Below are 25,565 nucleotides of genomic sequence, written 5' to 3' on the forward strand. Positions count from 1 at the left end.
AAGCAATTTTTTAATTTTTAGACACACCTAACATAAATACATTAAAAAAGTATAATATTTGTAGAAAAAAACTTTAAAAATTTCATTAAATACCAAAAATATAATATATATATATATATATATATATATAAATTCAGTACATTTTTTATATTTTTATATATTTATTAATTTTTTAAAATATTTTTTCACAAATATTTTATTATTTAAAAACATCTAAATAAGATGTATTTAAAAAAGTAAAAAAATTACTTAAAATTTTAAAAATATTAACTAAAAATAAAAAAATATAAAAAATAAAAAAAATTTAATTTTCAAAAAATTAAAATCAAACCGACTGAATAATGTCAGACACTACCTGACCCGGCAGCTTTGAAATTGCCGACCCTGTTGCGGAGAAAATCCGTAACGTGAGTTCTCTGGCATCCATGTATTCCCGCACAGCAACCTGGCGCGTGAGCACGTGTCATCTTCTCCACGATGGCGACACCAGAGTTGGGAGGATTGGACGCTTCGCTGGTTCAACTCACCAGCGATCATCAACACAACTCTTTCAGACTCCGCGACCACACTGATTCATCTCTTTCACCACATACATATACACTTACACATACACATTTCCATTTCATTCATATTCTCTCTAAGCTAGGGTTTCGTATTCGTAAAGTGACCTCCCTACTTGATGAGTCTCTATGTTTGTAATTTTGTGAACAAACAGAGAGAGCGAAGAAAGATGCGATTAGAAGCGCGATCCGTGTTTCGGATCTGTAGGTGGATGCTGCCACCGTCATGAGATTCGTCAAGCAGACCGATCGGTGGCTTGCCGCTTCTCATGCTATCAACACTGCCATCAAGGTCCCTCCAATATCATCACCACCACTTTTTACCAATTATATAGCAAGGTTTTGTTAGATTAAAACTGGAATTGGAGTTAGTTTCACCTAGAGAAAATTCTTGGATGATTAGAGCCATATGCTTTTCAATCATAGATTGAAGAATGGTCATTACCATTTGCTTAGTTTTATGGCCACTTCTGCTGGTCTACAATGCTTGAGGTAGTTTAAGCATTATGCTCCATTTTGTTCACTATAATGAAGTGAAATCGCATAATAATGATTTTATCAAAATGTACATTCTCAGGTTTGATCTTCTAAAAAAAAATGGATAAAATATATATTACAAATAGAATCATCAGCAATCATTATTGTAACGGAATGACAATGTCCTTCCACTCCAATCCACATTCATTTCAATGTACCAAACGTTGCCCAAGTGTTACTTGGTCTGTGCTTTTTGCTGTGGGATTAGTGAAAGCCTCTTGATATTGCTAGATGTGTCCACTCTATACAATACTATTCGTTTTGGGCTAAGCCCACAAGGCTTTAAAACGCATATAAGTTACTCGACACATGCGTCACTAGGCAATGTGAGATTTGGCACTGTGGTCCAATAGACTACTCCAACACTTTGGATACGGAAATGAAATTTTGTTTTTCTTAGCACTTGTTCGACATGAGTGCACGGTAGGGTTGAAATTATTGAGCTCATTCCATTAGATTTGTGGCTTTGAAGGCACTGCTATCATGAAAATACATCCTTGAAGGCAATGGTGAACACAATGGGCTTATTCCTTCATAATGCATGAAAATGAACACAATGTCTAAAATCGTAATTTGCAATGCGTGAAAATCAGTATCAGTCTGGAATTGTTTGTTTGTAGCTAAGAGAATCTTCATATATTGATGACTAGGTGTGTTATGAAGCTTGTGACAAGCTCCTTATTCCTTACTTTTTGCATGAACCAGAACCTGGAAAGTTTTGTAAATCAGTTAGCAGAGTTTTGAAAGAGATTACAGAAATTTGGTGTGGATTTAGCTTGCACAGGAAATTGGAGATTTTGAGAACTGGATGAGGACCATGGAATTCGATTGTAAAAGCGTTAGTGCTGCAATATACAACAAGCATAATCTTATAGGGACAAAGTCTCAAAGCCATTCATCGTGTTTACGTACCTTAGAATCATGGTGATGAGCTCTGGGATGGGGATTGGAGCAGAGATTTGGACAGCTGCGGGACAGTTGGTTTTTTTGTTTTGTTTTCGACTCTTTTCAAAAGTGTTGCCCATTTTTTTTTGTTTTGTTTTGTTTTTGGTAGTTCCTTGCTTCAACTTGTGGAGCTGCCGCTAGAAATTTTAATAAAAATAAAATATTGATTATTTATTTGGATGAATATGAATTACTTCCATTATATTTTAATGTCATTGGCTAGGGCTTTATCACAAGCACCAAACATGACATGAATGGCAGGCACATCCAAACCTTGCACTTCTTTTGTTTGTCGTTTTCTTTCTTTCTTTCTTTTCTTTAAGAAAGCTCTTAAACATTAGAACCATAATTCAAAATTTTCCCAAGTAGAACATCATCTCATAGCTAGTCAATAGTTTCTCCAGAAATAATAATAATAATAATATATGTAATGTTCACAAAAGAGATGAAATGTTCAAATCAAAATAATTAGAAGGGGGTAGTTAGAGCAACTTAACCAATTTAATTCATCAAAATATACTTAGTTTTTAAATTGTTATCTTCTTCAAAAAGATTTTGACTAGTTAAAAAAAATATATATATATATATATATATATAACCATATATAAAAGTGTACAACTGTGGTATAACACAACTATTTCCTAACGCTTAATTGCCTCGAATGTGGCTCATAGGTCAGTCAAAGCCCCAGCCGAATGTCCGTGATGGTGCGCCTTTGTGCTAAAAAAAAAGTGGTGCTTTTTGTTATTTTGTGTGTTCAAATGATGCGTCTAATGCTCACAATACCATAATTGTCCCTATTTCTATGAGTGAAAGTCTACAATTGCCCTTGTTGTTTCTGTTTATTACAACTCACATATATGACAGTGTAGTTGTTTGCTGTTGAATTGGAAAGATGGTGAGCTGTCTTCAGAGACCACCATCTATCCCTCAATTGCTTTTCCAAGAATTCTCCATATGCTACAAGCGGAAGCAGTGGTTAGGCCCAAAGAATTCACTAACGTGTCATTTTCAACTCTTGTTCCCAATTTTCTGGTTTACCTGTCTTCTTGGCTGTGCGCCGTTTGAGTGAGGTAGGTCTATGTGTCTTCCGTTTAGTACTCCAACAGAACCAGGTCGAGCCCACCATCTCCCTCCTAGAATTTTCTTGTGTTCGGTGGATTAAATTTGCAATCAAACGATTCTCTCTCAGCCAACATTACAACAAAAAGCATTTTTGGTGACGTTTCTTAACAACCAAATTGAATTTAGTTGCCAATTGTATGTTTTTGGTGACAATATACGTGTTGGTCGCCAATTTAATTTTTTGTGCGAGAGCACTAAAAAAGTTTTGGCGACCAAATTAATATATGGCGACAAAACTGTTTGTCGTCAATTGTGACTTTTTGGCTACGGAATTAAAATAGTCACTGAAAGGTGAATGATATTTATGGCAACATAATGATTTTTGTCGCCAATAAATATCTTGTCAAAACGACGTCGTTTTGAATCTGTTTTTTTTTTTTTTTTAATGACCTTTAGTTGATAAACAAGATTGACCTAATAATATTCATCTCATTTCCCTCTCCCTCTCCTGAAGCGGCACAACAAGATAGCCTGAAGCGGCACAACAGAAAACAAAGAGGTATGTCTTCTCTCCCTCTTCTTCGTCTCTCTTTCCCTCTCCCTCTCCTTCTCCCTCTCACTCTCACTCTCTCACACTCTCTCATCTGCCTCTCTTTCTTCATCATCAATTTCATTATCTTGTTCGGCATTGCAGAACACAACACAACATTGATAGTGGGACTGATTTTTCCCCCACTCTCTCATCTTCCTCTTTTTCTTCTTTGTCATCAATCTAATTTTTCGGACTGATATTCTGATTTTTCGGACTAATATTATGATTTTCAGGACTGATATATTCTAATTTTTGGACTGATTTTGGAACTGATTTTCGGGACTGGTATATTCTGAATTTCGGACCGATTTTGGAACTGATTTTTAGATTTCGGGACTGATATTCTGATTTTGTATTTTTTGGGAACTGATATTATAATTTTGGGACTGATTTTGGGGCTGATATTTTGATTTTGGAACTGATTTTGGAATACAGGACAACACTTCGTTGTTTGTTTGTTGTTGTTGTTGTTCATTTCAAAGGCTCATAGACAATACTTCGTTGTTTGTTTGAATGATTCTGCACTAATTGATATGTGATATTGTGCTAGACTTGACTCAGCAGCTCTTGTATTAATCTTTTGGATTATGCTGTATGTGGTAGATGATCTCTTTTCTTCACTTTATGGTTTTGTTATCTTATAATAGTTGGAAAATTTTCAGGAATTTTTTATACTATTTAAGCTTTTTTATGTAGTGTTGCATATTGCCAGCTGCAGATGTGATCTACAGTAATCTGGTTGTCTTAGAGTTTGCCTAGACTGCGGTGAATACTATTTGTCTGATCTGATCCATGCTATGAGGATAGATTCTGCAAATTAGCTTTTTTGGTCACTCTCTGAAGATTTGCATGTTAGATTTTTGAATCAAGAACATCTTCCGTAGGTCTTGACTTCAAATGTGAAGAATTCAGGATTTTCTTCAATATAGGTTTGGTTGCCAAATCTCAACCCTTCATCATTGATGGGACCCACCTCAGAAACTCCATCTTACGAAGAGAGAAGAAAATTCCCTATTCTCCATCTCAAGTTTCTATCCATCATCAATAGGAGGACCAATTGTAAGAAATCTCGGTCATGTACTATTAGCCATGGGAAGTTATGGTTTGCATTATTACTGCCCTCGAAAGGCTGTTCCTTCCTTTCATTATGCCTGAGACACTTACCTATAACCTATTGAGGATTCTTTATGCTTAGCTAAAAACATAACTGTCAACTCCTTAGTTGCAGGAAGAAACTCTTATTTGGGTTTACATTTGTGCGCTAGAGCTGCGATTCCTTAGAGTAAGAATTTTGATAGAATGTCATTTTCGTTGAGATAGAATTGTGGTTCCGATTGAGATGTGACCACTCAAACATACAAATCCCAAAATAACAAAAGAAAAGATACCAATGTAAAAGAAAATATTTAAAGAATAGATATTTATTTTAAAATTTGGCTTTTCTCATAGGAATTAAATTAGATCTTTCAATTTGGGTTTATGATGATTGATGGCTAAAGATATATGTTATTGGTGATGAATTGTTACTTTTGTAATGAGCATTTATTGTGGTAATGTTTGATCATATACAATACATGAAAAGAAATGGATTCTCCAGTTGGTGAGAAAGAAAAAAAGGCAAAAATGGGGGAGATAGGGAAGAGGAGATTAAGGATAGTCACTCCACTGAATTTGAATTTCTCATATCTTTAACCTCAGCTTGTTTAGGTAATTGAGTTGAATTTGAATTTCTCATATCTTTAACCTCAGCATCAATATGAAACTAGTTAAAATTTTATTAGGGATGGCTGCTATATTTGGTTTCAAAATCTCAATTTTATGTCTAACTCAACAAAGAAATACGTCAAATTGCTAAAATAGATAAATATGCTTTTCCAAGAATAAGTAAACTAATATGTAACAATTTCAAGACCACAATTTATATAGCAATTGTAATCTATATATCCATTTCATCACTTACTATATGATTTTTTTTCACCCTTTACTCTAAATTGCATATTTTACTTGAATAGTAATTCTTGTTTATCACTTACTATTGTGATGCATCATTTGGTCATGAAAGGGATGTGGAACCATAATCTTGTGGGTCACTGTAACAACCCTCATACTGTCTACCGATTAATGACTGATTGATTACCGATAAACATTGATTATCGTTAAACTGAACTGATTATGACTGATAATTGGACCGGTTAAAGTACTGAACTGACTGACTGAAAACTGGGACTGAATTGACTGAGTGTGTATGCTAAATTGTATTCTATCTGTTTGATTGATTATTTGATCTGTTTGTGTTTGATGTTTAAACTGCTAATTGAAGGCCTTATCGGCGGCCGAACCGGGAATTGGTTAGTGTTTTATGACCCTTAGAATTAATGTGACTTTATGGTATAATTATCTGAAAACTGATTAGGTATGATTAAATTAGATTAAAATGAGTTAATTGCAATAGTTGCCGTAATTACCATGTTGCCACACTTAGTGGCCAATATCTCACACACCTTTGAGCCTTGTATACACTCATACACTTGAATCAAAAACCATTTCCTCAGCCCTCTTCCTTCTACTTGCCGACCAAGAGGGGTTATAGGAGAGAATTGAGTTCATTTTGTTGAATTGGCTTGAATTGCTTGGAATTGAAGTATATAGAGCCTATTTGAGCTCCTAGTCTTCTAACTCAAGACTTAGGTAAGGATTTCATCTTCTCATTCTTGTGTTTGAGCTAATTCTTGCATGGTCCATGTTAAATTGTAGAGCTAAGTCATGTTTTAGTTCATACATGTTGAAATAGAGCATAATTTATGCTTGCATGTTTGAATTGTTGAGTTGTGAGTTGATTTCATGGTAAAATGGTACATGCATGTCCATAATTTTGAAATGGTCCATGTTTTCAACTTGTTTTTAGATCAATTGGCTCCTTAGAGCATCAAATTGAGCTTCAAAGTTGTTTAGAATTCATGCATGTTTGCATGTTCATCTTGTTCATGAAATTGGTTTTAAATTGGGTTTGAATTAAACACCCTTGGGCTTTGATTTCTCAAATTGCGTTTTGAATCATGTTATTCCATGTGTTTATAAGAGTTTTCCAGAAAATGGGCCCAAGGGGATCGGTTTTGATGCTTTTGAACTTGGTTTTGAGCTTGGAGGTGCAATTTGGAATTCCCAGATTTTGCACTTCCGCTCGAGCGGGGAAAGTGGCGCTCGAGCGTGGAATCCGAGCATCCAGTATTTCTCTGCACTGTTTTACAGTACGCTCGTGCGGAGGATTGTGTCTCAAGCTCGAGCGGGCATCGAGCGGAGATTTCACCCATCCAATATTTTTACAGTACGCTCGAGCAGGAGAGTTGACGCTCGAGCGTGTACCTTTGTTGCATGACCGTGTAGCAAGCCCGCGGGGGACCTTGCCACAGCTCAGACTCGACTTTTGTTAGTCACGGTTCTAAGTCTGAACCAAAGAGTCCAAATCCGGGAAATCGTTTTGAGAAAAATAGATTTTTGAAAGAAGTGCCAAACATGGACTGCTTTGCCAGATACAGAGTCGCCACCTAAATATTTTATTTTGGGAAATTTAGGAAACCCTGACTCGGTGCCAAAAGGCCACGTGTCCTTCATCACCAAAGTTGCCTCGGCTCTGGAACTTGGGTACGATTGGGGAAGGTCACTTCGTGAGCACCCCCGCTCGCCCGGTCATAGACCGGCCTCTACTAACCATGATATCAATTTTTGAAAACATTGTGAGTTCTTATTCCGGTTATTAGCCTAGGTTACTACGTGATGCACACAGCATACAAATATAGACCGGTCGCCTGAATTGGAACGAAACATTTCATGTTTGTTTTTGAAAATGGTTTGCTACCCGCAAGTAGGCTTTAAAACATTTGATGATTTATTCCAATTTAAGTAACCCAACCTTCACCCACAGGCATTCAGGCAGTTATATCAAGTAAGCACATAGCCTCATGGTAAGCATGCTATCATGGCAGTCACTCACACGCATGCAAGGATGCTAAAGCATAAAGCTTACCGGGTACTCCAAGCCAAAAATAGAAACTTATTAGAAATCATGCATGAAACCTAAGTATACAGAAATGCCTAATGCAACACATGGAAAAATGCAAACTATAGTAGGCTCGGCTATTCTAAACATGGCATATGGAATGCTACAGCTATCATGTATTCAATTTGAAATTGAAAGTACAATGCAGTTAGTATGATGCGCCGAGCCCGGTGCATGTGATACAGATGAATGATGCAGACATGCTGTCATACTGTATGCTAATTGAAATATGCCCTAATCTAACCATCATAAGCGGATAAATAAAAGGGAGAAAGACGTGGGGTTGGAAGACATACATCACACTCACGCACACTTATTACAGTTGTGCCCTCACTCGGAGGGTCCGAATAAATGTACAGTCCAAATATTACAGTCCAAATAATATACAAAATCCTAATTAATTTACAAATTCCTAATTAATTAATGAATTAACTAAGAAAGCAAATAAATCTGGCGTGCAAGCCAGGGACTGCCTTGCTTCTGATGGATGATGCATGTCCAGGTTGTCTTGCGCGGAAATCCACCGGAATGCCCCAATTAGCCTCTGTTTACACCTGTTCTTGAAATGCGTGCCAAGCCCCAAAAAGTTACTGATTCTTCGTTTTGCTACAACAGAGAGCAGGAAAGGGGCATAGCAATGTATTTGCACAGATATATGCATGTCTCGATCCTCGTGCCACCAATCACGCATACCGAGGCATGATGGCCGAGGAGTCGAAATGCACAACTCAATATAGGATGAATGCACATGAAACTACAGCTAAAACCTAACTCCATCATGGATAATCCGGAGTGTCGGTGACTGGGGAATTGAGACACATTCCGTCACTCGGAGTACGAAATGTACCTCGTTTCCCGTGCCCGGGCTAACTCCTATTCCGGACACGATGCAATATGCATGATATGCATGAGATGCAACTAAGATACAATCCTAACATACACAATGCTATGGAAATGAGATGCCTCGAAATGCGTGCACACGGGCACACAAACCGAGGTAATGACAGAATGCGATCTAAGATACAACCTAGTATGCACTATGCTGTAAAAATGAGATGCCTCGAAATGCGTGCACACGGGCACGCAAACCGAGGCAATGGCATATGCAATGCAAATGACATGAAAACATGATATGGGCTTATACCAACATGAGTGAGCCTCAGCCACACTCACATAGGATGCCGATGGATGAAAAATGAAGTGCCTCGAAATGCGTGCACACGGGCACGCAAACCGAGGCAATGACAGAATGCGATGCAATGACATGAAAACATGATATGGGCTTATACCAACATGAGTGAGCCTCAGCCACACTCACATAGGATGCCGGTGGATGAAAAATGAAGTGCCTCGAAATGCGTGCACACGGGCACGCAAACCGAGGCGATGGCGAAATGCGATGCAAATGACATGAAATGGATAGCAATCATTCTAATGGAATTTCAGCACTAAAATATGGGGGAAAACAGTCCCGAAATGAGGCGAAATGACATGAAATGCATGGAATTGTCCCGAAATGCGAATTTAGGCACCCGAAATGACCTATAGCTATGCCAAACATGCACAATATGGACATGCAATGCAAAGACAGAAGCTAGACAGTCCCAAAAAAGGCACTTTCGCAGTTATAAACATGGCCAAACAGCAAGCATAGGTATGGCAAAAATGGCATGCAAGAATAGGGGCCAAAAGAGGGGTAATGAAGCAAGTGATATAAGCAAAACCCAAAATGAAAAATTCCCTTCTACAACATTGAATAGGGACCAAAAATATGAATATTTACAGTTTATGGAAGCCTCAAAATCAGTATAAAAACATGATAGAAATGTGATGCAAAATAAGGCTCAAAAGTGGCTATAACATGAGGTATACAAAATAATCACCAAACAGCCAAAGACCCTTAATAAAACATGTAGAATGGGCCAAAATAGGACTATTTACAGAACTGTAAAATGGCCAAAAATAAAAGCATGATAGGCTAACTAAACATGCAAGAATGGGGAATAAAAGAGGGATATAACATGAAGTGACCTATGGAGGTCCCAAACCATGAAAAGACCTAAATGAAACATGAAGAATGGACCAAAATAAGCACTTTTTCAGAACTGTAAAATGGCCAAAAACAAAAGCATGGTAGGCTGCCATTGCATGCAAGAATGGGGAAGAAAAGAGGAGTATAAAGGTAAGTACAACATGGAAGTCCCAAATGGTGTTGAGCCCTTCTTCAATGTTGAAGAGGGGCTCAAAATAAGCCTAATATCAGTTTACAACATGCTCAAAAACAGATTAATCATGGGCCAAAAATAGCATGCAAGATTATGACATATAAGAGGATCAATGAAGCAAGTGCATCATGGAGGGCTCAAACAGGGTTGAGCCCTTAATGAAAAGTGAAAATGAGCTCAAAAGAGGGCCCCTTTCAGTTAGGGCCGGAGCTTGAAACAAAAAGCATATGGGACTTACCAATGGATCAAGAAAAAGGGTCAAAGTGAAGAAATGTTACTCACCCTTGAAGACTAAGTGTTTTTGTTGCTTCTTGGACCAATTTGCAGCTCTTTTTGCCTTTGAGAAACCTTCCTTGTTGCTGGAAATGAAGTGGTAATGGTAGAGCTTGGTGGTGTAGAAGAAATGGTGCTTAGGGACTTAGAGATTTTCAAGGAAATGAGAGGGATAAAGATGGAGTTGTGTATGGAGGCTTGAACCACAATTTTTCTAACCCCTACAAGTGAGGCCACCAGCTGGTTATAAGGGTCAAAAAGGGAGTGCAAAGGTGGGGGAAAAGGAGAGCAACTTTCCCCCACAAAATATCCCCCGGATAAAGATATTTTCTGGGGGATAAAGCTCCACAGCTGTAAAGTGCACAGTGCAAAGAGCTCGGCCGGCCTGTTACTTTTGCTCCAGGTGGCCGGCCGGCCACACCCCCTAGCCGGCCGGCTAGGGGTCAAAAGGGTCAAGCAGATTTTTTGGCCGGCCACCAATTGATGGTGTCCTCCTATGTGTGTACAACACAACCCTGTGGTTAAAAGTCCAAGAAAGTGGGTCCAAGGGGTTCAACATTAGCTCGGAAAGAGGGGTTCAAAAGGGTCAGGTGGAATTACTGGCCGGCCACCAACTTTTAGGGTCCTCTCATGTGTGTACATCACAAATATGTGGTTCAAAGTTCGAGAAAAAGGGTCCAAGGGGTTCAACATTAGCCCGGAAGGAGGGGGTCAAAAGGGTCAAGTAACATTACTGGCCGGCCACCACTTTTTAGGGTCCTCCCATGTGTGTACATCACAAATATGTGGTTCAAAGTTCGAGAAAATGGGCCCAAGGTGTTCAACATTAGCCCGGAAGTGTGAAAAACGGGCGCCGGAGGGCGTCGGAGGATGTATAACTGGTTGTTGAAACAATTACTGGCCTCTCACCCTTCCATGACCTTCCTAGTGATGAAACAGAGGTACCTGCCAAAAACGAACGAAAACCGTTGCAAAACGAATGCTCGAGGACCAAAATGCGCAGTTCGAGGTCCCGAAAATGGGCTGTTAAGCACCGAAAGTGGCATTCGGCCACGAAGTGGGTTTCTCAGACCCCAGTGTCCCTCAAAAGGGAGAGAATAAGGGGTATGCCAAAAATTAGAACAAACGGAGGTGGTTAGGCGGTCCCGAACCGAGGCACACGGCCTGACGGCTCCGAAAATCGGAAACCAGACTCGAAATGGGAAAAATGGCCTACGGCCACCAAATGTAGCCTGCGGACATTGAGAGATGGTCTACTGGACCTCTCCATCCCCTCAGGAAAAGAAACAAAGAAAACCGAGCCTGGTTTGCAAACCGAGACAAGGCACAGAAGAGGGTTCGGAAGTTCGGAGGTAGGGCTCACGGCCGCAACTCTGAAACTTCTGAACGAGCACATTATGCAACATCACCAAGCGCTCAATCAGTGACATCTGAGTCTTAAGGTCGGTCAAAAATGGGGTGTCTATAGTTGCTCCTCTTTGACAGAACTCGAAAGTCATAAGTGACGGGAGTGAATGTCAAAGCCCAGAGACGACCCATTTTTGACAAGGCCGAAGATTTAGACAAACGTACAAGATAAACAGAGATGTGCCCGCAGGCATGCCCGCAGGCAGGGGGCAAAATGCAAATGATAATGCAAGAAGATTTTGAAGATTGGACTTATACGCTACGCGAAGCCGGTTTTGAAAGTTGGACTTATACGCTACGCGAAGCCGGTTTTGAAAGTCGGACTTATACGCTACGCGAAGCCGGTTTTGGAAGTTGGACTTATATGCTACGCGAAGCCGGTCATCACTCATGATCATGCGAATGCAGCAAGTTGTAATGAAACAAGTATTCGCAAATAGATGCAACAGTTTTAAGCAAGAATGCAAAGCAACAACTACATTTCATGCAGTTAAGAAATGCGGAGGATTATTCAATCCCCGCCACGTCTCACACGGAGAAGATACGATACCTGCGCGATTCGTTTGGTCGCACCAGTCTCAATTGAACCATACATACAATATCGTGCCTGCAAAAAGAGAGAAATTGCAAAAAATACAATATGCTATATATCCAATGTGATTCTGGAAGTTTGACACACGCAGTGCCGGTAAGTGAATGCACCACAATGCAAGAGTGGAACATGCGCGACAACGTATGCTCAAACATAGAGGTATGCCAATATCAAGAAATGTGCACGTTAATGCAGGTATGCTCATGAGAATGCAAGATAATGTGACACGAGCATGAATCAGGGTGTCCGTTTGTCATGAAACAACGAGTACGGAAACGCGTGTTTCGGCGAAGGCGACTTGATCACGGCCTCCGATCCGCTTCCCTGAAAGGTTACAACTCATTCAAAAAGGATACACTTTGATTTTGATGAATGATGATGAGACATATGTCAGATCTCGAAGCCGAAGTCCCGACGGAGCAATTTCGTGACCGGAAGTGTACTTTTCTTGAACTTTTTCAGGTCCCGGGAACTCCGATCTTCCTCAAAATTTGCAGAGAGCTAGGTGGGCATGTGAGGGACATGGCTGGCCGGTTATATGGGAGAGGGGAGGTGGCCAACCGGTTTTCCATAAAGTAGATAGCTGGCCGGCCAGTTTTCCAAAAAGCAGATAGCTGGCCGGCTAGAAAAGAGGGCCGGCCGGCCATATGCCCAAATCCGGGGGCTTTTTGGTCTTTTCACCTCCTTTTTGATGCTCCTTCAATCCAAGACTTGGGGCCTATATAAGGCAGCCGAGACCTTCCCTTTTCTTGCCTCTTACAACACTTTCTTCTCCAGATCTGAGTTTCATATGCGTTTTCCAACGCCCCGCGCAAATTGTTTTCGCAAAAATATTCAGTTTCAAGCACTTTGAAGCGATTAAATTTCGGTTTCGGAGCTTCTTTTCGCATTTTCGCCACTTGAGGTAAGTTTGTCTCAATATTTGGAAGATTTTCTCGGGAGTTGACTTTTGTTGACTTTTTCATTTCCCGAGAGTTGACTTTTGTTGACTTTTTCCAATTTTGGCTCATTTTGCTCATTTTTGTTCCTTTTGCAGATCTTCTGAAAATGGCGGGTAATTCTCCCCACGGCGGAGGTTTTCCAGGCGCCGGAGATGATTACGATCCCATGACTCTACCCCCGAGGACCCGACCTTTTATTCCCGGGAGGTACCGTCCGCCAGCACATGTCCTCCCTCGTGCTGTCTTCCGTCACTTCACTAGCTTTGACGAGCGAGCACCCGGGGATCTGCTTCTCCGAGAGCCGGAGCATCACCTCTCTCATGAGGCCCGAGAGGTATTTACTTCATTTTCTGTATTTTTCGTACATTTCGCACCTTTGCCATGCTTGAACACGCAGTTTAGCTTATGACATAGTACTTTGCTTGCATCCTGAGCATGTAGTTTCAACACTCGAATTTCTGAACACTCGGCTCATTAATTAATTGCGAACGCACAGTACACATTAGTTAAGAGGCGAACACACGGCTCAAACACTGATTTGTCAAACACACAGCCCGAATTCGAAAGTGAACACACAGTCCACACTTTAAATTTTCTGAACACGCAACCCACACTAGTTGAAATTTGAACACGCAGCCCAAACTTTAAATTTTCTGAACACGCAGCCCAGATTAGAGTAGTGAACACGCAGCCCATGCTAGTTGAAATTTGAACACGCAGCCCAAACTTTAAATTTTCTGAACACGCAGCCCAGATTAGAGTAGTGAACACGCAGCCCACGCTAGTTGAAATTTGAACACGCAGCCCAAACTTTAAATTTTCTGAACACGCAGCCCAGATAGATAGTGAACACGCAGCCCACAATTTAACTGAAAGTTGAACACGCAGCCCAAACTTCAAATTTTCTGAACACGCAGCTCACAATTTAACTGAAAGTTGAACACGCAGCCCAAACTTCAAATTTTTTGAACACGCAGCCCAGATAGATAGTGAACACGGAGCCCACAATTTAACTGAAAGTTGAACACGCAGCCCAAACTTCAAATTTTCTGAACACGCAGCCCAGATAGATAGTGAACACGCAGCCCACAATTTAACTGAAAGTTGAACACGCAGCCCAAACTTCAAATTTTCTGAACACGCAACCCAGATAGATAGTGAACACGCAGCCCACAATTTAACTAAAAGTTGAACACGCAGCCCAAACTTCAAATTTTCTGAACACGCAGCCCACAATTTAACTGAAAGTTGAACACGCAGCCCAAACTTCAAATTTTCTGAACACGCAGCCCAGATAGATAGTGAACACGCAGCCCACAATTTAACTGAAAGTTGAACACGCAGCCCAAACTTCAAATTTTCTGAACACGCAGCCCAGATAGATAGTGAACACGCAGCCCACAATTTAACTGAAAGTTGAACACGCAGCCCAAACTTCAAATTTTCTGAACACGCAGCCCAGATAGATAGTGAACACGCAGCCCACAATTTAACTGAAAGTTGAACACGCAGCCCAAACTTCAAATTTTCTGAACACGCAGCCCAGATTAAATTTGCATGTAGCTTATTTCACTTCATCGGCATACAGCCCATTTCATCTCATTGGCACACAGCCCATTCATCTCATTGGCACACAGCCCATTCATCTCATTGGCACACTGCCCATCTCATTTCATTATTGACACATGTATTCATTCTGAATGCAAGTTGGTTCCCGTAGTGTGCGGGGGTATGGTTCCACCATCGCGCGGGACTGGTACGCTGAGCTCCCGGAGGGCGTCCAAGACTTAGTAGACTTGGCAGGGTTTGGGCCCTTCTGCGTCGGGTTGTCACGTTGTCCTGCCAGGAGGACACTGATGGCAACCTTGGTAGAGAGATGGTGGGATACCACCAACTCCTTTCATTTCTCTGCCACTGGAGACATGACCATGACGCCCCTAGACTTCGCTGTGTTGACTGGCTTAGACATAGGAGGTTGGTCCATCCCTTATGATGAGGATATGGGCGAGTGGGAGGCCGCTTGGATGTATCTATTGGGGGCTCGCCCGCCTGTTGACAGGGTTTCTGGGAGAGTCCGATACACTTGGTTCTCTTCCCACTTCCGGCGGGCGGAGATGGTGCCTGAGACTCCCGAGGAGACAGAGCAGTATGCCCGTGGTTTCCTTATATTCCTCTTCGGGACTACCCTGTTCGCCGACAGAGGGAACACAGTTGGGTTATATCTGCTGAGCGCTCTGGTCGACCTATCACAGGTCCATCGATATGACTGGGGTGGCGCCGGCCTGGCTACCCTTTACTTTTATATGAGCGCGACCTCCCGCGGGCGGGGCGATTTACTTGGCGGCTACTGGAGAGCCTGGGAGGTACTTTCTGTCCTCTTGATTTACATTTCTGCTCTTCATTACTTGTACATTGCACTCACAGCGCACTTTTACAGTCTGTATTTTGCTCTCAGCATTTCGTACTTACATTCTGCACTGCTTTTCTCAGCTATGGGTCTATGTATACTTCCCATCATTAGCCCCAGAGCTGGAGGTGGCAGGGATTCCCATGACCCCATATTCATTGGTGTTTGAGGGCCCGCACCGGCCGAGACCTCGAGAGACCCTCCTTTACCTGCGACAGTACTTTGACACTGTGCGACATTCAGAGGTACCTCTGAGCTTTTAGTTCCTTTCATTTTCATCTTTGATTTGCTCTGTATATTCTCAATTTCTGATTGGTTTATGCATTTATCATCCGCAGATCACATGGCAGCCTTGGGCGCCCCTGGGTGATGGTCTCCGACTTCAGTATACCGGAGGGTCGGACATCTCCCAGTATAGGGTCCTGCTCGAAGGGCCGGTTGGCAGGGTATGGTTCCTGGGGGAGCGCTTTCTGCGCCAGGTATGGGGGTATCTTTCTCAGGACCCTCCCGCAGTACCCCCAGCCAGTATGCGGACTGCTGACAGACTCTCTTACTCGGAGGTAGTCGGCGCCATGCTGGGTAGTGATGCTTTACTACATATTGAGGAGGGGGACTACGCCACTTACCGTCACATATACTTGATGCCTCCATTGACGGGAGCTCGTATCCCGATGATGAGGCCTGCCGGTATGTCATCCTCAGGCCAGGCTCGGGCTCGGGCTGCAGACGCCCCTTCTACTAGCAGGGATGGTACATCTAGAGGTGGGAGTAGACCGGTTCCTCCGGTTCCGTCGACTTATCCTCATCCTGGATGGCCAGATATGCCGACTAAGTTGATGGCGTGGCAGTATGGGGCTATCTCCCCGACTCCGATTCCGCTAGAGCCTCCGATGCCCAGTGATCGATATGCCATTGATCCTGACTCACCGCTGGTATGCTCCACTATTTTTCATTCATCATTCAGATGTTTAGACATTTTTGTTTACTGATGATTATGAGCTCATATTTGCAGCCACCGCAAGGGTACATGGAGGAGGTGGTTGGACTGGTGGCCACACTCGAAGGCATGGTCCTGCGTAGGGAGGCATAGTTGTCTGTCGCAGGCATTCAGGTACCCTTCAGTTTTTTGGCATTTATCATACTTCTGATGACATATTGATTTCTACTGCATCGATAGACTATTTGTGTAAAGCACATCTGATACACACCCTACTTGTATTCTGTATTTACATGCACCCACTTCACGTAGCCTTTGCTTGTATCTGTATCTGATGTATATATTTGGACTGATGTATTTGAATTGAACTCTTTGTTTTCAGATGCCTTCATGGTCCGGTCAGCCGCAGGCCAGGCCACCTGGGCCTCCTTGGGGAGCTGGGCCATCCGGGCCTTTTCAGGAAGTTGGGTCACCCGGGCCTTTTCAGGGGGCGGGGCCATCTCGGCCTTCCCGAGGAGCCGGGCCATCTAGGCCTTTTCGAGGAGCTCGAGGAGGGCCTGTCCGCAGACGCAGGGCTCACGTTGTGGAGGTGGAGCCTGATGAGGAGGAGGAGGATGGTGAGGAGGAGGAGGAGGCTACCGACCGTCAATCAGAGACATCTGCTGAGGAGGGGGGGCTCCGGTTTTGGTTCAGGGAATAGAGGCGAGGCTGAGGGGGATCCTGAGGATGACAGCTCCGACTCAGATGATGATGATGGTGCGGAGGTTGTCCCGCAGAAGAGGATGAGGAGTGCTTCTTGTTCCCGCTCCCGAGGATATTGATGTTGCTATTTCCTGCTTTATTTTTCTTTTTGCTAGTAGTTTGTAGCACTTTGCACACTATTAGGCAGTTTTATTTTCGTAAAAATTGTACCTTTGTTTGTTGTAAAGCATGATGGAATGAAATAGCTTTTGAAAAGGTGTTTGTATTTTAAACTTTTAGCATCGTATCGCATCAATTTATTTCACACAAAAATGAAATTGAATGGGAATGTGCATTGTGTAATCACCAAGTCAGGTAGTGAACCGATGCAACAAACTAAACAACTCAACTTACTAAGATATAACAGGACCTTAGGAAGCTTACAACTCGATAAGCAAAATGCAACAATGTTGACAACGCAAATAAACAAGACTTTAAACAAAGATTGCTTAAACAGAGCGCAATGACTCAAAAACACGAAACACGTCCGCTCGACAAACAACTCGATAAGAAAAACAACAACTCGATAATCAAAACTACAACTCGATAAACAAAACGATAACATAGTGTACTTCGGACGATCTGGGCACCGGAACGCATCCGAAATGAAGGCCTTTGACTCTCCCGTTGCATGGGAATGCTTGAAACTTTCCTCGAAGGGTAAAACAGGGCCAAGAGGATACACTGCAGCACTGCCGGCCATCTTTGGGAGCCGGCCGGCCATTTTTGTGGAGAGAGACAGCTGGCCGGCCAGTTTTGTAAAAAGTAAATGGCTGGCCAGCCAGAAAAGGTGGCCGGCCGGCCACTAAGTCCTGCAGCCACCTGGTTTTTGACACGTGCCCCCGTGAATAGTGTTTTTCCTTCTATAAAAGCCTCAACTTCGGGAACATTCATTTCATCTTAGTTTTAGACAAAGATGGAGGCGTTTCTCGCAGAAAATGTCACATCTTGGATCTCTTCTCTAGATGGCTCGGAAAAGCTAAATTTTCGGGGTTTCGGCTTGAATGCACTATTCACGCTGAGCCGTACCTCGCTACAACTTCCTTTTCTCCATGCCGCGGCAAGGTTTTGGAATCCAGTGACGCACGTTTTTAGCTTTGGCGGCCAAGAGATGTGTCCCACTTTCGAAGATTTTCAGGTTTTGATGGAGTCTGAATGCTCTGAAGTGATCTTGCCCCAGCTCCGTTTTGGCCATGCTCAGGCTTTAGGGCGGATGTGTGGGCTTACGGCGCATGACGCTCGATCTCTGATCTGCAGTGGGGAACTGGACATCCTCGATTTGATCCATCGTTTTTCCGACGCCGGTGACCGCAGCAACCATTATTGGCAGGGTTTCCGGCAACACGCCCTCTACTTATGTTTGTTGTCTCACTTTCTGCTTTCCTCGGGCTTCGGCGGGGCTAGCATTCGCCTGATTGAAGTCGCCCAAGGTTTGAGAGAAGGAAAGAGCTGTATTGCCATGACCTTGGCCGAGACACTGATGGGCTTAGATTCTGTCTATCGCCGGGAGGCGACTAGGTTCGCCGGGAGTCCACTGCTGCTACAGGTAATGTTTCCCACCCAACCTTATATATATTTGCTCACATCACTCGACCCTCAGGCTCGTTTTTTTTTTCCACAAAACCCTTGTCTTACTTTTCTCTCATCGTACATCTCTCTGTTCTTTATTCTCTCATTTTCCATCCCTCCCCTAGGTATGGTTAATGGATAAGTTGCAGGTTGTGGACTCTTGCCCGGCTTATTCAGCTCGAGGCTACTTCTTTCGGCAGCGCCTAGTCAATGCTCTTGACGAAAGGTGGTGGTTCGATTGGATGTGCAATTTGTCCGCAGACGGCATTGTTTGGCGTTGCCCTTGGCTCAACCTCCCGGCAATGAGCTACAGTATGTCCCGGCTGATTGGGATCCAATTGATTGGTCTAACCCACTGCGTATTCTATTTTCCGTTCCGGTTTCTGCGTCAGTTTGGTCATGATCAGACCTGCCCACCGGAGGGGATTGAGTACCCAGCCGCTTTCCCGATCCGGGGCGCACAGCTTGCCCGATATGCCACAGCATGGAGGACTAGAGAGCTCCTGGCCCCTGCTTCAACTTTCAGTTGCACTTTGTCCGATGAGTGCTTGGATTGGCTCAATGAGGAGGCACAGGTTGGGCCTAGCTTGGCATCAGATGCTTCGTCCAGCTCTGGGAGGGGACGCAGAGATACTTGATTCAACTATGCCCCAAATTTATTGCTTATTTAGCATTTTCAAGTTTTCGTTATGAATGTACTAAAAAAAGCAACCTCGATTGTAATGCAAGAGCAGGAGAACTCTGTTTTGAAATCAATGAAATTGAAAGTTGTGGTACTGAAAGTTTTCCGTTTTTGGTCCAAAAATGGTCTTAGTCGTAAAAGATTGATTTGAACAAAGTCAACTTTTATTAAAACTTTTCAAAACTATTTTCGATGTGGATCAGAACTGGACATGCCGAAGATCTGTCACTGAGATGCACAACCCCAGATCCCTGCAACTGGAAAGTTGCCCCTAGTCTGAAGAACAATGCGGCACTTCATAGCAACGGAAAGTTGCCCCTAGTCTGAGTAACTTTGCACCGTCGCGGCAACGGAAAGTTGCCCCTAGTCTGAACAGCACTGTACCGGAGATCGCGATAAATGCTGATGGATAAAGATGCTTGAGATGATCGAAATGGATAGAGTTGATCGGGGAAAAGTTTATGGCTGAACTTCAAGGTGAAGTTGCCTACGTATCCCAAAGATGGGAATCAAGCCTTACGTAGTTCAGGCCCAGGTTCACTCGAGTATTTTCACTCTCCTTTTGCGCTCTAACTTTTGCCAAGGCCGCCCTTTGCGGGTTTTCAACCTTGCGAGCTCAGTTTTTATATTTTCTAATTTTTTGTGCCCTGACTTTTGCCTAGGTCGCCCTTTCGGGTTTTCGGCCTAGCGAGCCTCTCAAGGATAGTATTTCTTCAACTTGTCCATATTGATCGGTTGTGAGAACTCCAAGCCATCTAGATCCATCAGAACCACAGCCCCACCTGACCAGATAGCTTTGATGATGTAAGGACCAGTCCAATTGGGTTTGAACTTGCCCCTTGGGTCGTGGATGGGAGCTCGGTTGTCTTTGAGCACCAAATCTTCCTCTTTCAGATTCCTGGACTTAACCTTCTTGTTGAAAGCCCGGGCAATTCTGCGTTGATAGCCTTGGATGTGGTACAGTACTTTCAGTCTTCTTTCATCAAAGAGCATGAGTTCTTCGAATCTGCTTTGCTGCCAATCTGCTTCGGCTATCTGGCATTCAGCCAATACTCGTAACGACGGAACCTCAATCTCAATGGGTAGAACAGCCTCCATTCCATAGACCAATGAATATGGAGTTGCTCCAGTAGAAGTTCTGATTGAAGTCCTGTAGCCCCACAGAGCAAATGGCAGCTTGTCTGGCCAATCCCGATAGGTTCCCACCATCTTCTGCAGTATATGCTTGATATTCTTGTTGGCGGCCTCAACCGCTCCGTTAGTTTGCGGCCGATATGTAGATGACTTATGGAAAGCCACATTGTATTTCTCCAACAAGTCTATCACTTCTTTCTTGAAGTGGGAACCATTATCTGAAATTATCTCGTTTGGCACCCCGTAGCGGCAGATGATGTTGTTTCTGATGAACTTCGCGACGTGTGACGCCTTCAACACCGCGTATGATTGGGCCTCGACCCACTTTGTGAAATAATCTATCGCTACTAGGATAAACTCATGCCCGTTTGACCCCTTTGGGGTAACAGCTCCGATCACATCAATTCCCCAGACTGAAAAAGGCCATGGCGAAGTCATGTTGTACAGTTTTGACGGTGGGATGTTCATGCAATTTGCATGAATTTGACACTTGTGGCATCGCCGAACAAAACTAATACAATCCTCCTCCATGGTTGACCAATAGTAGCCCTGTCTGAGGATCTTTCTGGCCAGCATTACTACATTCATGTGTGCACCGCACTCCCCCCCATGGATGGCTTCCATCAGGCGTTTCGACTCTTCAGCTTCTACACAGAGCTTATGCATTCCCAGATGACCCCTTTTGTACAACTTTCCCCCGCAGATAATGAACTGAGCAGCCATTCTTCTGATGGCCCTCTTATCCTTGGCATTTGCCCCTAGTGGATATGTCTCCTTTTCCAAGAAGTTCCAGATGTCGTAATACCAGGGGTTGCCGTCTTGAACCTCATCTATGGCGGAAATCGACTCGTATGCTGGCGCAAACTTTTGATCAATAATGACTGGACGCATCCGGACTCCGGACGGGATGTCTATCATGGAAGATAGAGTTGCTAGTGAATCTGCAAACCTGTTGTTCTCTCTTACGAGGTGGGTGAAATTTAGCTTCTCAAACCGAGGAATTAGCAGATCCAAGGTTTGGTGGTAAATTATCATCCTTTCCTCCTTGACTTTCCAATCTCCTTTTGCTTGAGACACAACAAGGTTCGAGTCCCCAATGACGTCCAATCGTCTTGCCCCTAATTCTAGGGCTGCTTTCAGGCCAGCAATACATGCCTCATACTCTGCTTCATTGTTGGAAACTTTGAACTGGAGCTTGAATGCTAAAGGGATACGGGAATCGTCAGGCGCTATCAGCAACACCCCTATCCCATACCCATACTGGTTTGACGCTCCGTCAAAGTACATCGTCCAAGTTTCATCTTCGACGTGCAGAATGGCTTCATCTAGGAATAGATACTCAACCGCTTCATCCCCCTCAACCGGGTGGTCGGCAAGGAACTCCGCTACCGCTCTCCCTTTTACTGACTTGCGCGTTACATACTTCAAATCAAATTCGGAGAGCAACAGCAGCCAACGAGCTAGCCTACCCGTAAGTGCTGGTTTCTCGAAGAGATATTTGATGGGATCCAAACGCGAAACCAACATTACAGAGTGGGCTAACAGGTAGTGCCGCAGCTTCCTGGTTGCCCATACCAAGGCCAAACAAGCCTTCTCCAGCGGTGTATAGCGGGTCTCGTAATCCAGCATCTTTTTGCTCAGATAGTATATGGCCCTTTCCACTTTGTCTTCTGACTCCTGCGCGAGCATGCAGCCCATGGTAGTCTCAGTTACCGAAAGGTACAATATCAACGGTCTCCCCGGCTCTGGTGGTGACAACACGGGCGGGTTCTGTAGATACTCTTTGATCTGCTCAAAAGCTGCTTGACATCGGCCGTCCCATTGGAATTTCTTTCATTTCTTCAGGAGACCAAAAAGTGGTTCACAAGTCAAGGTTAATTTAGAAATAAACCGTCTTATGAATTGCACTTTACCCAGAAAGCCTCGCACCTCCTTTTCAGTCCTTGGTGGTGGCATTTCTAAGATGGCCTTGATTTTGGAAGGGTCGACCTCGATGCCCCTTTGTGTAATCAGAAACCCTAGCATCTTCCCTGCTGTAACACCAAACGTGCATTTCTGGGGATTCAGTCGCAGCCGAAACTCTTTGATCCTTTGAAAGAATTTTTGTAAGGCGGTGTAGTGGCCCTCTCTATCTTTGGACTTGACAATCATGTCATCCACGTACACCTCGACCTCTTTATGGATCATATCATGCAATATTGTAGTTGCTGCCCGTTGATACGTAGCTCCAGCATTTTTCAACCCGAATGGCATCACTCTATAACAATATGTACCCCACGGGGTAGTGAACGCAGTCTTCTCCCGGTCTTCGGGTGCCATTACTATCTGATTATAGCCTGAGAAACCATCCATAAACGAAAGCAAGGCGTGTCCTGCCGTGAAATCCACCAATTCATCAATGTGTGGCAAGGGAAAGTCGTCCTTCGGACTGGCCCTGTTCAAATCTCTGAAGTCTACACAGACCCGAATCCTGCCGTCCTTCTTTGGCACCGGAACAATGTTGGCCAACCAAGTTGGATATTCAGATACCAGCAGGAACCCTGCGTCAATTTGCTTGGTGACCTCTTCCTTAATTTTGAGAGCCCAGTCCGGGCGAATCCTTCTGAGTTTCTGTTTGACAGGTCGGGCCTCGGGATCAAGAGGGATCCGGTGCTGTACAATCTCAGGATCGATTCCAGGCATGTCTTCGTAGGACCACGCGAAAACATCTTTGAAATCTTTTAATAAAGCGACTAAGCGCTCGCGCTCCTCTAAAGACAACGTGGACCCGATCTGGACCAGCCGTGGGTCCTTCTCAGTACCAACATTCACAGTAGTGATTTCATCCATTAAAGGTTTAACAAATCTTTCCTGCTCTTGATCAATTAATCGTTGCAAAACTGGGGGAATTTCTCCCTCGTTGTTTTCATCAAAATTTTGAAAATCCTGATTTAAGCAATAAATCAAAGGCATAGAAAAATACTCGGAAACCACATCCACATCATTCTCATTAAATATTTCCAAGCCGTCAGATTCCTCTGTTACAACAGACTCAAAAGAAAATGAAAATGACGACCTAGACAGGACTGTGGCATCCGGGTTATCACCCCCAGGAATACCGGACTCAGACTCAGTCGAGCTGGAATCTGATTCTGACGCACAAGATTCGGTAGAATCAGATTTCGGCTCACTACCTGACCCGGAGCTGCTAGATAAAAAGCCTTCTTCATATTGCCAGATGAGAGAAGGTGCGATAGATGCATCCAAGATCGGTGCTGGAAAGCCCGCAGCTATTTCATCTCCAATCACAGAAACCGAAGAGTTATCCCCCAAGCACTCTTGGCCGATCGGAGGATCTGATAGTAGACTCGCCAGTGCTACCCCCATTTCAAGCTCTGTGCTCTCAGGATCCACTGTTTCACATTGCTCAACCTCAGTTGGTGGGTCTGTCTGCGCTTCGGCAACGTCATCCCCAGATAATTGTATGTCGAAGAAGATTTCAAAACCAGGCACGCGCTTCCCCTCCGCGTTTAGCCATGGCTCCGGGAAGCCGCAGAATGGAAAATCTTCCCCCTCCCGGACGAAACGTCCGTTTAGGGTACCCCAGATGGGCCTGTGCATTAACTCAAATGGCTTCCCGGCCTTCTTTGCTCTTGCCCTTCCGGCCATTTCTTTTCCTTTCCTCACCCAATCCTCCTTGGTGGGCAGATAACCCAGTCCAAAGGCGTGAGGGTTGTGTGGCACTTCGGCCAACACTGAGACGCCCTTCCGGCCGCTTCTCCCTAATCCCATCCCGGGAGTATGTTTTAGCTTGTTCATGAGGTAGATAGATTGAGCACTAACGTACATACCCTCATTCACAGCCATGACATTTTGTACAATTCGGGCCTCCGCCAAAGTGAACCCCGACAAAAATACATCCTCCGTGCCGTGCTCGATCTCCAAGACAGGTGTGGACACTTCCGGCGGCGGATGGATTGATGAATTCCCAAAAACAATTGCTACCCCCTTCCCGTGGGGGTACTTTAGCATTTGATGTAGAGTGGAAGAGACTGCTTTGACCTGGTGCAACCACGGTCGCCCCAAAAGTAGGTTAAAGGTTGCGGGAACGTCCAAGATATGAAATTCGATACTGTGTTGTCCTGGACCAACCTTGGTTTGAATTTTAACAGTCCCCATCACTTCTCTGCTGGTATTTTCGTATGCTCTGATCACTTGGGTGGTTGGGACGAAGTCCACGGGTTTCAACCCGATTGCATATGTCGTTCTGGTCGGGCAGACATTAATTGCAGACCCGGTATCAATAAGTACCACCGGTATCCACTTATCTCTACATTCCACAGAGATATAGAGAGGTTTGTTATGACTTGTGCCCTCAGGCGGTAGCTCCTTGTCCGAAAAGGTTAATGCCGGGGAACCTCCTCCCGGAAAAACCAGCCCAACCAGCTGTTCAGGCGTGGTGTCTATGGAGAGTTTGGACTTGTCCATAGTAGATAGGACAGCTTCTCTATGTACTCGTGATGCCATTAGTAGTCCCCAGATGGAGATGTCTGCTTGTATCTTTTTTAATTGTTTCAGCACAGCTTCCTCTTCAATCTGCTTCTCCTTCTGTTTTTTCGCTTCTCTATCTTTCCCGGATGCCTCGGGTTGGTCCAGGTGTGGGGGTTTGAAGTACCGCCCACTTCTTGTCATGTGGTCAACTTCATCGAGGTACCAAGTGTCATCCGGTTGATTATTCCCCCAGTCTTCATCCGTGTGGGCAAGACATAAGTCATCGTCTTCCCACCACATTCCATCGGCAGCCAACAGACACCTGTCTGGCTCCGGTTTAGTTGCACTTGCAGTGCTCCCTGTCAACATGCTCGCAGCATTCTCTATCTTTGTGCACACAGCACTTTCAGTCCCCTCAGGGCCTTTAGCTT

General features: G+C 43.9%; 1 protein-coding gene across 1 annotated transcript in view; it reads left to right on the forward strand.

Moving 5' to 3' along the window:
* The window catches only part of LOC145807008 (protein MAINTENANCE OF MERISTEMS-like), a 204,771-nt gene extending 187,366 nt beyond the window's left edge, over positions 1–17,405 (forward strand). Inside the window, exons 3-4 of the mRNA XM_082904904.1 lie at positions 15,940–16,448; positions 17,396–17,405. Of these exons, the coding sequence (XP_082761030.1) occupies positions 15,940–16,448; positions 17,396–17,405 (519 nt within the window). The remainder of the gene's footprint in view (positions 1–15,939; positions 16,449–17,395) is intronic.
* The last annotated feature ends 8,160 nt before the right edge of the window (positions 17,406–25,565 follow it).

This window comes from Camellia sinensis, chromosome 14 (assembly GCF_055761805.1).
Source record: "Camellia sinensis isolate YWXY chromosome 14, ASM5576180v1, whole genome shotgun sequence".
Lineage (NCBI taxonomy): Eukaryota > Viridiplantae > Streptophyta > Magnoliopsida > Ericales > Theaceae > Camellia > Camellia sinensis.